This window comes from Lepidochelys kempii, chromosome 3, assembly GCF_965140285.1.
Source record: "Lepidochelys kempii isolate rLepKem1 chromosome 3, rLepKem1.hap1, whole genome shotgun sequence".
Taxonomy (NCBI): domain Eukaryota; kingdom Metazoa; phylum Chordata; order Testudines; family Cheloniidae; genus Lepidochelys; species Lepidochelys kempii.
Window position 1 is genome coordinate 134,740,620 of NC_136382.1, and position 15,723 is coordinate 134,756,342.

Consider the following 15,723-nt stretch of genomic DNA (forward strand, 5'->3'; position numbering starts at 1 on the left):
TGAACTTGTCTCTATATGAAAAAATCCTTTTTGCATATAATAATATGGGAAATTATTAGTATTTACCCTAAAATCCTTTTCTGGAACACACTGGTGATTAGCTGATGTGTAGATGGGCTTTCTTTCTACTTTATTCCTGTCTTTATAATCTCAATTTGTCAGAAACCTATCAGAAGCCAAGTCTCACAAGCAGTATAAATTTATCATTACTATCGTGTTCTGTATAGGCTGGGTGTAGAAAATGTTGTTTAAATGCAGATCTGTTATGTCAGTGAAATAGAGTATTGTATGGCTTTGTAATTTATTCTGAAAACAAAACTATTTTAAAGGATTGACAAAATTGTGTAAATACGGAGAATTTTACTCTTACATCAGAAATAAAATTTTCCAGAGATTAACTGTAAGTAGACTCAGACTGCTATGAAAATATACAAAGCTGACTTTGAAAACGTATATATCTATTAGGGCTGTCAAGAGATTAAAAAGATTAACCGCACTGTTAAACAATAATAGAATACTTATTTAAATATTTTGGATGTTTTCTACATTTTGAAATAGACTGATTTCAATTACAACACAGAATACAAAGTGTACCGTGCTCAAAAAAAAAAGTATTTTTCAATTCACCTAATATAAGTACCGTAGTGTAATCTCTTTATCATGAAAGTTGAACTTACAAATGTAGAATTATGTACAAAAAAAAAAACCTGCATTCAAAAAATAAAACAATGTATAATTGTAGAGCCTGCAAATCCCCTCAGTCCTACTTCTTGTTCAGCCAATCGCTCAGACAGACAAGAGGGCAGCATTATCTTCTGTAAATGTAAACAAACTTGTTTGTCTTAGCGATTGGCTGAACAAGCAGTAGGATTGAGTGGACTTGTGGGCTCTGAAGTTTTACAATGCTTTCTTTGAGTGCAGTTATGTAACAACAACAAAATCTACATTTGTAAGTTGCTCTTTCACAACAAAGACTGCACTACAATACTTGTATGAGGTGAACTAAAAATACTATTTCTTTTATCATTTTTACAGTGCATATATTTGAAATAAAAAATGATATACACTTTGATTTCAATTACAACACAGAATACAATATATATGAAAACGTAGAAAAATATCCAAAATATTTAATAAATTTCAATTGGTATTCTATTGTTTAACAGTGCTTTCAAACTGCGATTAATTTTTTAAACATGATTAATTTTTTTGAATTAATCGTGTGAGTTAACTGGGATTAATTAACAGCCCTAATATCTATACAAAACACTACAACCACAGGTTTGCATAGAGTGCTGAGTGTTAGACCTACAGTCTGAAGCAAGATGCCCTGATTTTGATAAAGTATAGAAAAGGCTCTGAAATCTACCTTGTAAATTAGTTTCAGACAAACTGTGTTATTAATTATTCTCATCATGTCACTAAAAGAATGGGCTAAACAAGATGAGATTAACAATATTTCAATGAATCACTAAGTTTTACAAAAGAATTTTAAATTTCAATGTACAACCATCAGCTGTAAAATACTACAATCAGAGTATGTTATAAAACAAGAGGCAACTAGTACAATCAGTTTCATTAACACAAAAAATAATCAACAAACCAACCTTTTAAAAACCGCAACAAGGATCTTCAAAAGCAGCAGGCTAATAATGCAAACATACCTTAATACTAGCATAAAACAGAGAAGCAGGTACTTGTGCCAAATGGGTAAAGCGGTTAATTTTCAGGAGAGGAAAAAAGAAAGTGAGACCCTTGACTTAGAGGGCATCAGTTTGAATGAATTTATATGTACAGTGCTCCTTTTAGCAGCTAAAATACTTTTTCCACCCACCTCGACAAGAGGAAGCCACTGTTCTGCAGAAACACTGAGATGCTGAAATTGCTTATCGTTTATATAATGAAGACTGCCAACAACTAAAGCAGATGCCCCAAATATTTCACTTGTACGACACAAACCTACAAATAAGCACAAGATTTAAAATATAAAGATTACTTTAAACAACAAAACTAAGATATTAAAGCACATGAAAAAGAGAAGACAATCTGAAAACAAATAATCTCCAGCAATATAAACATTTGTCTCTCTAGCCCTCTAGTTTTAGTCAACAGGGTTATTTCCACATGCTTTTCATGTATGTTCCAAGTCATGACTCTCGCAATGTCAGCAGAAAAAGGAAAATGCCTTCTATAAGCTATCAGTAGGTTAGAAATAGATAAATAAATAAATAAATAAAAACCAATCCCACCTTTACCACCATGTCCTATAAAGTATTCTGCAGTATTTACTTCCAATGATGTTACAGTGCAGTGGATCAGCATATATGTATGAGTTTTGGGTTACATACACACAAATGACACAAGGAGAAATCTCTGACCAGCAGGGTTAAGAACAATAAGGAGTTTTGTAACTATATTAGGAATAAACAGAATCCTCACAGTGGTATTGGTTCATTACTAGATGGAAATGGTATAATTATTAATAATAATTGCAGAAAAGGGCACTCTGAGTCCCAGTATGGGTCTCCAACCCTCTTTTTTTCTTCGGTAACTGGAAGTAACGAGAGTAGAAGCCTCTTAGAATTGTGGGCACTGGCTCTCTGGCTCCTATGCTGAGGAGATGGTTTATCTCTTGACATAGCAGCTCTTGTGAGAAGGGTCCCTGAAGAGGGTCCGGGAAGGATGTTTGGTAGGAGGAAGGAGGAGAAATGGATGGAGCGTCCATCCCAGTTGATCTCCAGCACCCATTTGTCGGAGATTATCCATTCCCAGATGCTGCGGAATGGGGTGAGATGGTCTCTCTGAAGGAATGTGGGTGGGGAGGGGCCGGGTTTCCAGTGTGAGATAACAATAAGTAGAATGTTCTACGGGCACCTCGACCAACCGTCAAAACTGTTTCTTTGAGGTGGAGGGTTGAGAGGAAATGGGCTGTGATCCTGACATCTTCCATCTGGGTAACCTGGGCTTCTTCATCTGGGGTTCATATGATCTCTGTGCTGAATATTGAGATGAATATTGTGATGAGTGGGCCTTGATTGGTGGCTGAGGACTATATCTGCTTTTGTACCCAGGTGTACAGATACTGTGAGATTGAAGAGTGGCCCTGGAATCTTTTACTTTGTGAAGGGAGGCGTTGGTCTTCTCGGCTAATAGCTTTATCCCTTCAAAAGGAAGGTCCTCCACAGTCCATTGGACCTCCTTTGGGAAGCCAGACAAAGGAAGCCATGAGGCTCATCTCAACACAATGGCAGTAGAGACTGAACATGCCACTGTGTCAGATGCATCAAGTGCAGACTCGAGAGATGTCTTAGCCAACAGTTAGCCTTCGTTGACTATGACTTTAAATTGCTCCTTATGAGAACTGGAATAAAAGAACTGAGTTTTGCATAGTTCTGATAGTCATATTTTGCCAGTAAGACTTGACAGCTTGCAACATGGAACTGGAAGATGGCCGAGGTGTATGCTTTCCTGCCAAAAAGGTCCAGATGCTTCCAGTCCTGGTCGTAAGGGGTGGAGTTAAACTGGTGTTGGCGGCCCTTAGAATTAACAGCGTCCACAATAATAAAATTTGGGAGGTGGGTGGAAGAAGAGAAACTCTGTCTCTTTTGCTGGCATGTAATATTTCTTGTCAGCGGGCTTGCATGTTGGTGGGACAGACGTGGAGGCCTGCCATATGACCTTGGCAGGATCCAGTAGCGCCTCATTAATAGGGAGGACCACTCCGGAGGATGTGGAGGGAAGAAGGAAGATCCTGGGAACTACAGGCCAGTCAGCCTCACCTCAGTCCCTGGAAAAATCTTGGAGCAGGTCCTCAAGGAATCAATTCTGAAGCACTTAGAGGAGAGGAAAGTGATCAGGAACAGTCAGCATGGATTCACCAAGGACAAGTCATGCCTGACAAATCTAATTGCCTTCTATGACGAGATAACTGGTTCTGTGGATGAAGGGAAAGCAGTGGACGTGTTGTTCCTTGACTTTAGCAAAGCTTTTGACACGATCTCCCACAGTATTCTTGCCAGCAAGTTAAAGAAGTATGGGCTGGATGAATGGACTATAGGGTGGATAGAAAGCTGGCTAGATTGTCGGGCTCAACGGGTAGTGATCAATGGCTCCATGTCTAGTTGGCAGCCGGTATCAAGTGGAGTGCCCCAAGGGTCGGTCCTGGGGCCGGTTTTGTTCAATATCTTCATAAATGATCTGGAGGATGGTGTGGATTGCACCCTCAGCAAGTTTGCAGATGACACTAAAGTGGGAAGAGAGGTAGAGACGCTGGAGGGAAGGGACAGGATACAGAGGGACGTAGACAAATTGGAGGATTGGGCCAAAAGAAATCTGATGAGGTTCAACAAGGACAAGTGCAGAGTCCTGCACTTAGGACGGAAGAATCCCATGCACCGCTACAGACTAGGGACCGAATGGCTTGGCAGCAGTTCTGCAGAAAAGGACCTAGGGGTTACAGTGGACGAGAAGCTGGATATGAGTCAACAGTGTGCCCTTGTTGCCAAGAAGGCCAATGGCATTTGGGGGTGTATAAGTAGGGGCATTGCCGGCAGATCGAGGGACGTGATCGTTCCCCTCTATTCGACACTGGTGAGGCCTCATCTGGAGCACTGTGTCCAGTTTTGGGCCCCAAACTACAAGAAGGATGTGGAAAAATTGGAAAGAGTCCAGTGGAAGGCAACAAAAATTATTAGGGGACTGGAACACATGAGTTATGAGGAGAGGCTGAGGGAACTGGGGATGTTTAGTCTATGGAAGAGAAGAATCAGGGGGGATTTGACAGCTGCTTTCAACTACCTGAAAGGGGTTCCAAAGAGGATGGCTCTAGACTGTTCTCAGTGGTAGCAGATGACAGAACAAGGAGTAATGGTCTCAAGTTGCAGTGGGAGAGATTTAGGTTGGATATTAGGAAAAACTTTTTCACTAGGAGGGTGGTGAAACACTGGAATGTGTTACCTAGGGAGGTGGTGGAATCTCCTTCCTTAGAAGTTTTTAAGGTCAGGCTTGACAAAGCCCTGGCTGGGATGATTTAATTGGGGATCGGTCCTGCTTTAAGCAGGGGGTTGGACTAGATGACCTCCTGAGGTCCCTTCCAACCCTGATATTCTATGATTCTATGAATGTAAAATGTTCACCAGCTTGTAGTGCGACTCGCTCACTTCTTGCAAAGGTATTGGCAATGTTTCTGCCATCCTCTGTGCCAAGTTCTGGCACAGTTTAAAATAATCTGCCATAGTTGGTGGAAGGGGTATCACTGTCTTGTTTAGCGGTGATGATGAGAAGCATGCTTGCCTTTTCAGGAGGTTCAGAAGCCCTCGAGGTAGCAGCTCGATGGTGTTTCCTCGGTTGCTGGTAGGTCATACTATAGCAGTGGTTCTCAAACTTTTGTACTGGTGACCCCTTTCACATAGCAAGCTACTGAGTGCGACCCCACCCTTATAAATTAAAAACACCTTTTTATATATTTAACATCGTTATAAATGCTGGAGGGAAAGCAGGGTTTAGGGTGGAGACTGACAGCTTACAACCCCCCATGTAATAACCTTGCGACCCCCTGAGGGGTCCCGACCCCTAGCTTGTGAACCCTTGCACTAGAGATAAGGGAGACCTGTTGTCTTTGAACCTGCCAAGGATCACGGTATGGCCATTGCGATGGGAAGGGGCCAGTGGTGGGTGCCACAACTGACCAAACCAGGGGGACAATATGCCTGATGTCCATAGTGAAACGGGGCCCCATACAGCGGGTGAGAAGAGTGGCGGGAAACCACGTCCTCTTGCTCACTTTCTGACTGCAACAATGAAAAGGGTGGTGCATGGTACGAAGTCAATGGCAAGTCAAGGGCTCTGGGTCCCCGGTAATGAGCAGAGGTAAGTCCGGTGCGTCAGACACCAAAAGATCCGTCGCGCACTGGAAGTCTGGCAGTGCAGAAGGCATCGGTACCAGCGGTGGTTGTCGATGCCAAGAGGCTTGTACCGACGGGATTAGAGATGTGGACCTGAGAGCAAGGTCTGTTGGTGCCCAGTGTACCACAGGTGGTACCGATGTTGACATCGGTACTGATGGAGCCTTCCCCAGGTCAGATCTTCTAGGTTTTTCATGCTCCCATGGTACCAGTGGTTTCTTGCCTGGGCCCACTGGGTCATTGGCTGGAGCAACCCAACTTACTCCATTGGTATGATACCATCCATGCCCTGGATACCAGATTTAGACAACTTCAGTGCCATTGGTCCTGATGATACTGATTGAGCCAGAGATTGTTTTTAGCTTGATCAGGGATTGCTATGGGGACTCACTGACCTTTTCTTAGAGGCCTTACGTGAGTGGCTCACAGGCAACTCCCTGGGCTCACCTCCCTTCAAAGTAGAAGGTTGCAGTGGGGGCTCCTGCCAGGACTCCAGAGGTTGAAGTGCTGACTCAGTGAAGTGGAATTTGAGCTTCAGTTCTCTGTCTTTTCTGGATCTGGGCTTCAGTTGCCGACACAAACCACACTTCTATGGAATGTGGTTCTCTCTTAGGCAGCGAACACATTGTGAGTGTCCATCAGTCACTGGGATAGACTCCTTGCAACTGAGGCGGTTTTTGAAGACTGGGGTGCAGGGCATATCTTTGTCTAGGGGGTTCCCCCCACCCCCTGGACAAGGGGTTGGCAGAAGACAGTCTTTTTTCTTCTTCTTCTTCTTTTTTTTAAAAGGCAAATGCCAAAATAAAATGTAAATGAAGTAAAGAAAGAAAAAGCGCTTTAATGGAAGCTAAAAATTAGCAATTCTAAAAGAGTTAATGATCTGCGAATGGACAGCTATAGCTCTGTCACTAGCCAGAGGCGGCTGAGAAGGAACTGAGGACGGTTCGCCTGCGTATGCTGGCTAGCCTTGTGGCCGGTGAGGAGCAGTGCATGAGCAGGCTGAACGGACACTGCTACTAAAGTTCTCTGATCGGCAGCGCGGGGATGCAGATACACGTACAATGGAGCCCCCACAGGGACACTACTTGAAGAAGCAGCAGTGATTTTTTTTTAATTTAATCAGATTTTTTAAAAAATTTAAATTAAAGAAATCTCTTTTCATAAATAAACAAAATTACATTTGATATGTAAAGGCCTAAACTTAGTATAATCTACTAAAATCATCTAAATAAAATACAAAAAATAATATTCAAGCACTACATGTTTGTTGTTAAAATTTTAAAAAAAGTCAAACTCCTGAACTGGTGGTAGACCCTGGCTAAGCACCTGGAACTAGAGCTTGTTGAAGTGCTAACTCAGTTTTTGACAGCAGTAGTTCCTTTGGCAGATGCAGAGTGAATATTTTCTTCATTTCAGTTTGTTCAACTAGTTCAGTTCAATGACTAATTCATTCAAAGTTGAGAAATGGCCTGGGAATTGAAAAAGCAGGAAAGCTTATTTTCCTCTTCCAATGTATGAATAAAAACTAGATGTGAAAAGATGTGATTACGAATTCTATACTCCTGAACGATATGAAGGCCAGAAACCATCAGTTCAATTCACTAGTTACAGATAATATTTACTTTGTTTAATAAATCAGTTGGTTTTAAAGGCAAAACATGTTTTGCTAAACATACTTTTATTTTTTATGTATCCAGCAGATTTAGGATTGTTTTTATTAGTTAAATAGAACTATTTGAAAACATTGTTTTCATAATTTATTTAATTCCAATTTCCAATCCAAATGCAGTTTAACACAAATCACAAGTAAAAAATTAATCTAAAAAATAAGAAATGTCATTTTTTCACCATTCTAACAACAAAAAATGTAAAGATTAAGAATCTGAATAAATATATGTTGAGCTATATAACTGCTTCAATAATGCCTATCTAGTGTATTTTCCTTTTTAGCAAAAAAAAGTACTAAATTATACCAACCAATAAGAACTAACTTTTCTAGGAAGATAAATAAAAAGTACAAATGCAAATAAGCTTTAAATTGATTATTTAAATCAAGATTTCCTGCTTACTGATTTAAATCATGAATAAAATCAGCTATTTAAATCACAAAGTCAATCCACCTTGCGCAAATAAAGAATTAAAAATATGCATTGAACCTTACCTCCTAAATTGGTGGGTTTATCAATAAGTGAGGCCACTACAATCAATCTACTGTTGGATTTACCAAGTTTAGCTGCACGGTCCTGAAATACCAATTCCAGGTCTAAATCAGGACTACTGTTTTTCCAAGGGATGATCTTTTTCTGAACATCTGTCCATTCTGTTTGGTTATCCGTTTCAACTAAATCTGAACCTAAGAAAAAGTGTTAGGTTTAAATTATTTAGATGTGGAAAATACTGACATGATAATGAAACTGTTTGGGAACCACTGTTTACTAGGACACCAAAGTGATACCCTTCTGAAACTATAAGGGTCACATATTATCATCAATCTCTATACATTATGCTAATAGCACAGCATAACTATATGCTCTACAGCAGTTTTTTAAAAATTATGTTTAGCAGAGCAAGTACTGACAAAATATATTGCAACTACCAAACCCAAATAATTAATCTCAGATCAAAACATATATGAATTTGTATTTTACCCATATCTTGCTGAGACCAGTCACTTGGTTTTAGATTAAGAAGTTCAGTTCGAGAATGCAACCAATGAAATGCTGCAGGCAAAGAAATGTCAGTATATCTGGTAAATTTATAGAGTGGGATCCATTCATCTTCAACAAGTTCTGAAAGGCGTGGAAGGGTGTAAAATATTGTCTGCAATGTAACACAGGACTTTTAGGATAATCTCAGAAAAAAAATAAACTTCAAAGAGATACTAAACTAACTTCAGCATAATTTTATATTACAAATATTTTATCTATCATAAGCTATAACTTACTGATCAATACATCTCCGAATACTCATAACCTGGTGCAATACAGGAACATATATTTAACATTATGGTCATTTTCCAGTTTTAAAGATAAAACCCATAAAACCCTACCAAAGCAACAATCTAAGAAAATCTAAATTACAAATATTATGCTGGAAAATGCCTCAAATGTACAACTTTTCTAATGTTAAAAATTGTTTGTTGAAGGGGCTAGAAGCAGCAAAGGAACTCGGACAAACACTGGAAGCTTATATGGTAACTCCTCACTTATCACCGTCCCGATTAAGGTTGTTTAGTTGGTGAGCAATTAGGGAACATGCTTGTTTAAAGTTATGCAATGCTCCGTTCCAAGGTCGTTTGGCAGCCGCCTGCTTTGTCCACTGATTGCAGGAAGAGCAGCCCCTTGCAGCTAGCTGGTGGAGGCTTCGAACCAGGGTGGACCGGCAGCCCCCCTATCAGCTCCCTATTCCCATAAGTTCCCTGTGTGGCAGCTGCTTAGCAGGCTATCAATTGCCAGCAGTTCAGCTGTCCCTCCCCCCACTGCCATGTGCTGCTCCTGCCCTCTGCCTTGGAGCTGCTCTCCAGAGCCTCCTGCTTGCTGGGGGAGGGGGAGAAGAGAGGAATGGGCGGCTAATGTCAGGGTGTCCCCTCCCCCCTGCTCCTGCACCCTGCTTACCCCACCTCCATAGAGCAGGGGGGACATACACAACAGGGCTCAGGACTGAGGGAGCTTCCTGGCAGCAGCTGCTGCAGTCTCAGCTTGCTGATTAACTTAACAAGGCAGTGTACTTAAGAGTGGTGTCAGTGTACTTAAAGGGGAAATGCGCATCTCTCTCTCTCACACACAGGGTGTGTGTCTCTGTCTGCAATGCTGACTTCCCTCCCTCCATTCCGGCTGCCTTGTAGAGCGTGAGGCTACAGTAACAACAATGAGTTAACCCTTGAGGGCTCAGCCAATTGCTAGTTCATCATTTAGCAGTAAGGCATTCCCTGGGAAACATCCCACCCTCTGACTTCACCACCTCAACCACGCTTCACAATCATCATCGCTGTGTACAGTATTAAATTGTTTGTTTAAAACTTACACGCTGTGTGTCTGGCAAAAAAAAAATTCCCTGGAACCTAACCCCCCCCCCTCCATTTACATTAATTCTTATAGGGAAATTGGATTTGCTTAACATTGTTTCACTTAAAGTTGCATTTTTCAGGAACATAAACTACAATGTTAAATGAGGAGTTACTGTACCTCAGAGCACAGAGTTTTGAAGGGCAATTATTTTTTAATCCTCATATTTCAACAAAATAAAAAAAACAATAAAAGATGTTAACTCCTAAAATAAGCCATAACTAACCCTAAATACAAAACATGCGGGTGGAAAGAGGAGGGGAAATCAGGAAAAAATAGAAAACCACAAATTGGAAATCCAGACCTTTTTTCAATTTCAATGGTTAGTTTTACTTAATCAGTGGAATGTTATGCCCCCCTCATATGTTGGTATAATCACTAAACTTCACAATAGTTTGGAACTAAAAAATGTATAAGTCTGAAAAAAACACAATCCTTTTGTGACGTTTCACTCTGTATTCTTTATGAAAATATGCTTTTGATATGAATATGACATAACTGAAATGTACTTCATGCAAGATGGATCTTGTAAGATATCATTGGAAAGGTTATAATTTATTGAATGTGATTATCCAATTTGTATGCCTGTATCATTTCTGTATCTGAAGTTAGGAATATGGATAATGTATCTGTATTTCAACTATACTACTTAGGGTGATGCCCACTGCTAACACTTCAGGTACAACAATGGAAATGCCAAAATAGGGCTGATGACCCTCAGCGAGGACAATGGACTGTGAAAAGGCTTGGCCTTCCTGCAGACACTCTATAGTTCCACTGACTCATGGATGCTGTGATACTACAGAATCAGCTGGTCTTATCACCTGATACTAAAGATTACTGGGATACTCGGACTCCTTGTAACTTTCCACTGGAAGGGAAGGGGGGGTCAAGTTTGGGAAACAAAGGATTCCCGCCTTATGTAAATCCTGTTTAAGGGTGGGGAGGAAGGCAAGCAGACTCCTCCTCTCCATGGCCTGTCTGCGCAAGGAGAAAGACTGCGAAAGCCACCTGAAGGGAAGGGGTGGGGTGAGTCCAGACTGAGACAGGGTCCAGTCTGAAAAGGAATATAACTGGAACTCTGAATCACAGAAACTTTGCAGCCTGCCCAAAATAACATTTAGGGTGAGAAGCATATTGGGCTTAGCTTGCATATTTTGCTTTATTTGGTCAGTAATCTGCTTTGTTCTGTCTGTTATCTCATATATTCACTTAAAATTCACCTTTTGTTATTAATAAACTTATTTCTTGTTTACAATATAACCCAGTTTATGTAATTTCTAATGGGGGGGCAAGAAGTTGTGCATAACTCCCTCCACATTGAGGGAGGTGGCGAATTTCATAAAACCTTTGGGTTTATACCCCTTAAAGGGAGTGGGCACCAGGGTGTTGGGGTGAGCCCCTAAGGCTGAATCTTTCCAGAGTGGACTTCTGTCTCTCTGTGCAGCTGGGTGCGGCCCTTCCTGTGCGCTTGACTGGAAAAGGCTTGTGAGCCTAGCCCAGCAAAGCCAGGTAAAGGGGATCCAGGCTGGCAGAATAGGTTGACTCAGTGGCATACTAGCACATCAGGTGACACCCCAAAGGGCCCAAACCCGTCACACCTTTCCTTTGAGAAATTTGTCAAAATTTAGTCTACAGGAAAACTAAGGAGGTGATCTTAAGCTGAATCTTCCCGAAAGAAACAAGCAGACACAATTTGGACTCCAAAGAAGCAAGAAATGTAGTTCATTCAATGACTTCCTGTTACTGTTTTAGAGCAACAGATTGCAATCCTAGCTCGAGTGATTTATAGAAATGTATTGGGCCATAACAAAAAAAATTAAGATATTTAGAAAACTAACTGATCACCAATAGCATGGATATAGCATCAATTGACTATATAAACTATTATTTTATCAATTGAGATGCTCAAGTATAGAAGATGCTCCAAATTCATATTCTTATGCAATACATCTGAAAACAGGTATTTTTCCCACAGTCAACAGCAAACAAATTTCAAATTCTGCGAGGATGTTCTGTTTTTGTCAAGATAGTTGTGCATTTTTCCTCATTCTTGCCTCTTTTCTGCTTTAGGCACTCTACTCATGTTTTTCATCTTCACCTTTATTTTGCCTTTTTTCTCTTCCCCTCTTGTTGATCACTCAGCTTCCAGTTATTCTGAGCCACAGTGATGAAACTGACCTGAAGGAGGAACTGATGTGTCTGACTTCAATGCATCTTTGTCTTTAACTCACAGAAAGTGTGTACTTTAGCTAAGCCACTTCAAAAAGCAGTTTACCAGCACATCATAGAACAAGTGCAAGAGTGACAGGAATGAAAATTCTGAAGGTGGGTCATAAAAGAAAAAAAAGTTGGGTCTTATTGGCTGCAACTGAGCTACTGCAAGCAATTGATCAAGCAACAAATACAAATATAACTAGGAAGGAGTTCACTTGTCTGTTTCCTCCAGATTAACCAGTAACAATTATAATACACGCCTACATTCCTGGGTTTTCAATTTAATTGATTTAGTTTTCTAGCCATGATTGCTATAAAAAAATAATTTTAAAAATCATTTGAGTCCAAATATATTTGTTTTGGTCTAAGATGCACCAAAATATTATGAAGTCATTTTTCATGATATCCAAAAATCAGTTACAACTGATCATTACTCATCATGCAGTAGAACAATGTCCAAATTACAAATATAGCAGCAAAGCAGTGAAAAATAATTGACCATTACATACAGTATTTTATACTTGCCTCTAGACTGTAATCCTTCAGGGGATGAAATGTTGCAAAAAAGAAATGATCTTGGATTCGTTGCCAATTCTTTCTAGCATTCCTATGTATTGCAAAAATACAGTAAGATATACAAAAATTCTACGTATTTACTTATTACAGTCTCACAGTAAAGAAGTCCAGTCTAAATGCATATATTATATATTGTGTTAATGGAAAAAGAGACTACTTTAAATATATATTCACCACTCACATTTATGAGACTCATTTATGAATACAATGAACTGGAAATAAATTCACTTTGTGCCCAGGAACTGGGAAGAAACATATCTCTATGAATTATGGTAACTAAGATAACTATGTTTGATAGAGAAAGGTATCATACCCTCTCAGAGAAGGGGAACAAAAGTTCTCTCAGGAACTCAGAATAAGAGGACTTATGAATGGTGACTATACAGATGAATAAAAAATTAAACAAACTAAACTGCTTAAGACCCCAAACCAGTAATAGGAGGAGTGTTCATGTTGAACTAATTACAAATAAATACAGTGCAAAAATAACAGATAATCAATTTCTCTATTATTTCAACCTTCTCTTTCTCTTGCCGTTGTTAGTGAAATTACGAACACCTAAAACAGTGCACAGAGTTGCATTCAACATTTTATTTCTTTGGATTTCAATGATACCACAAATATTTGCAGGAGGATCCTGATTCTCAAGTCTTGGCAGATAAAAAGATCCAAGTCTGCACACATTTGATCAGATGTGGAGTAGGGAGATAAATGAACAGATTATTAGCAGTGTTAGTAACATGTCAACATATTCACTGTAGATTTTCTGATGTGATCCCACACCCAGGAAGGGATTTGTAGTGCTCACTAAACACTACTCTTTGAACATGGATCTCCTATGTGAATGATCCTTTAAGCCAAGTACAGGTGAACCTCAATTTTATGAACACCAATCTTATGAATGGCCATTTATACGAACCATTTTTCCTCCACAGAAAAAAACAAAAGGTCACATAATGAGAGAAATGTTGATGAAAAATAAGTCAACATCCCTTCACATTCCAATGCTTTCAATGCACTGAAAATCACTTTGGAGTGGTTTGATTGACAAGATGACGGCTATGCAGTACACCATCTTGCAATTTATACACCATACCTACTGTAATGTTCAATGTTAGGAACTTTTGAATTTTACAAACTCATCAATCTATGATTAGTTCATAAAATAGGGGTTCTTCTGTAACTCCAAATGCAGGGGACACACAAGTACTGCCATTTCTTTATATATAGTTAAGAAATGCAAATCTTCTGGAAATCAATCTGTTAGCTTAAATATTTAAACACCAGTACTTTGTAAACATGTTATATTGACAAACTAGCCCCAATTCACAATGCAAGGAGAACAAATAAACATTTACTGTAGATTTATTAGCTAATAAGCTTTGTTCATTTTTCAATCTGGGAGGCAAGATGAGAAAATTCAGGACAGACTACAAAAAATTATAAGCCCTATTCCCCAAGCCACTAAACTCATCTCCATTGCACTGCTGATAGTCTGAATAACATAGTCTGCTCACATTCTCAGACAGGCACTGTAGTTATCAGATGAATGCAGAACTTTCTACTGAGGATTCATATTAAAGGAAACCTTTTAATTCTGAAACACAGAGAAGGAAGGAAGTTTTCTATAATTTCATTTTATCTGCTGATGACGTCTTTAAATTCCATTTTTAAGTGTTCTACTTAAATAGATGAAACACATCAAAATCACAAAGATTATCAAGTGCTACTTTACAAGATTAGACAAGTGGTTTAAGAAGGTCCTTAGACACTACAAATGATTCCAGCAAAGACAGATGGAAGAGCTGCATTCTAAATCAGAAGAATTTTACTAACCCTGTACCATGCATGTTTTCCACTTGATGAAGACTCGATTCAATAACTGGTGTCAAAGCTTCAAATTCTTCCACAAACAATGCTTTGCACATGCCCCAGATTTTCTTGAGAGCTACTAATGCATAAAGTCGAACACTGAAATTGTGGTTAAAACACCACTGTAGAACAACAAGAAGGGCTTTCTTCAAAATTGGTTTCTAGAAAGGGAAAAATATTCTTTAGTTTACATATTTGACTCATCACAGCATTTTTCCCCTGGAGAGCATAAGAAACAGTTTGGGATTGTGAGATAAGAACAGTGTTTTGCTAAAATGGTCAGCACTGAAATACCTAACACAGTTTCATTGAATTGCAATCTTTAGGTTTCAGACTTAACAACCCATTCACATGAATGGAACAGTTCACATCTCTCAGAACCAAAAGCTTGTCTGTACATGTAGTTATTCAGAAATGAATTAACTCCATATGTGGACACTTTTATTCCAGAAAGAGGGTGCCTTTCTCCTGTTTAGCTTAATTAGCTTATTAAAAAACAAATACAACTCTTATCTATAAATGTTTAAACTTCATGTTGGCTTTCATTTTTAAACACACCAAAATATTATTTACTATTTGTATTACCATGGTACCCAGAAGCCCTAGTCACGGGCCAGGAGCCCATTGTGTTAGATGCTTACACAGAAAGAATGTGCAACATAAGTATAAGACAACAGATAGATACATTCAGCTAGACAGGAAGTACCAGGAAACAATGAGACAATATTGGTCAGCATGATAGATAGGCTGTGATTTCAGCACACCACTGGCCTAACCATTGTCACGTTTCTTTGCAGACATCACAGGAAAGAAGAATTTTGAAGGAAAACAATGAGGTTGCTTTGAGGGTGATTATGGGGAACTCCTCACAAGCCTGCCATCTTCTCCTGGAGGTCTGCATCAAGCAATTAGTTAAATGGACAATGTCAACTTGAAATCTAATCAGTTTAAAAAAAATGAGTTAAAAATAGTCTCAGGTACTATACCATTCACTAAGTTCTCATGCGATTGTGGTTTTAAAAATCACCTTTTTCTATTTTTTAAATAAACGTATCTCTCTCCCCTCTTGCTGTGTGAAAACTCTCACACAA

The 15,723-nt window shown here is 39.3% G+C and overlaps 1 protein-coding gene across 9 annotated transcripts in view; it reads right to left on the reverse strand.

Moving 5' to 3' along the window:
• TARBP1 (tRNA guanosine 2 -O-methyltransferase TARBP1) overlaps nucleotides 1-15,723 on the reverse strand; it is a 101,246-nt gene that overhangs the window by 7,851 nt on the left and 77,672 nt on the right. For 6 of the 9 annotated variants that reach the window (XM_073338123.2, XM_073338122.2, XM_073338120.2 and 3 more), the window contains 5 exons: nucleotides 14,597-14,793; nucleotides 12,710-12,791; nucleotides 8,552-8,723; nucleotides 8,065-8,256; nucleotides 1,835-1,959 (listed from right to left, as the gene is read on the reverse strand). In XM_073338123.2, the coding sequence (XP_073194224.2) occupies nucleotides 1,835-1,959; nucleotides 8,065-8,256; nucleotides 8,552-8,723; nucleotides 12,710-12,791; nucleotides 14,597-14,793 (768 nt within the window). Of the gene's footprint in view, nucleotides 1-1,834; nucleotides 1,960-8,064; nucleotides 8,257-8,551; nucleotides 8,724-12,709; nucleotides 12,792-13,336; nucleotides 14,358-14,596; nucleotides 14,794-15,723 lie in introns of those variants that run through there. The other 3 variants (XR_012158155.2, XR_012158154.2, XM_073338125.2) reach the window with 3 other exon arrangements.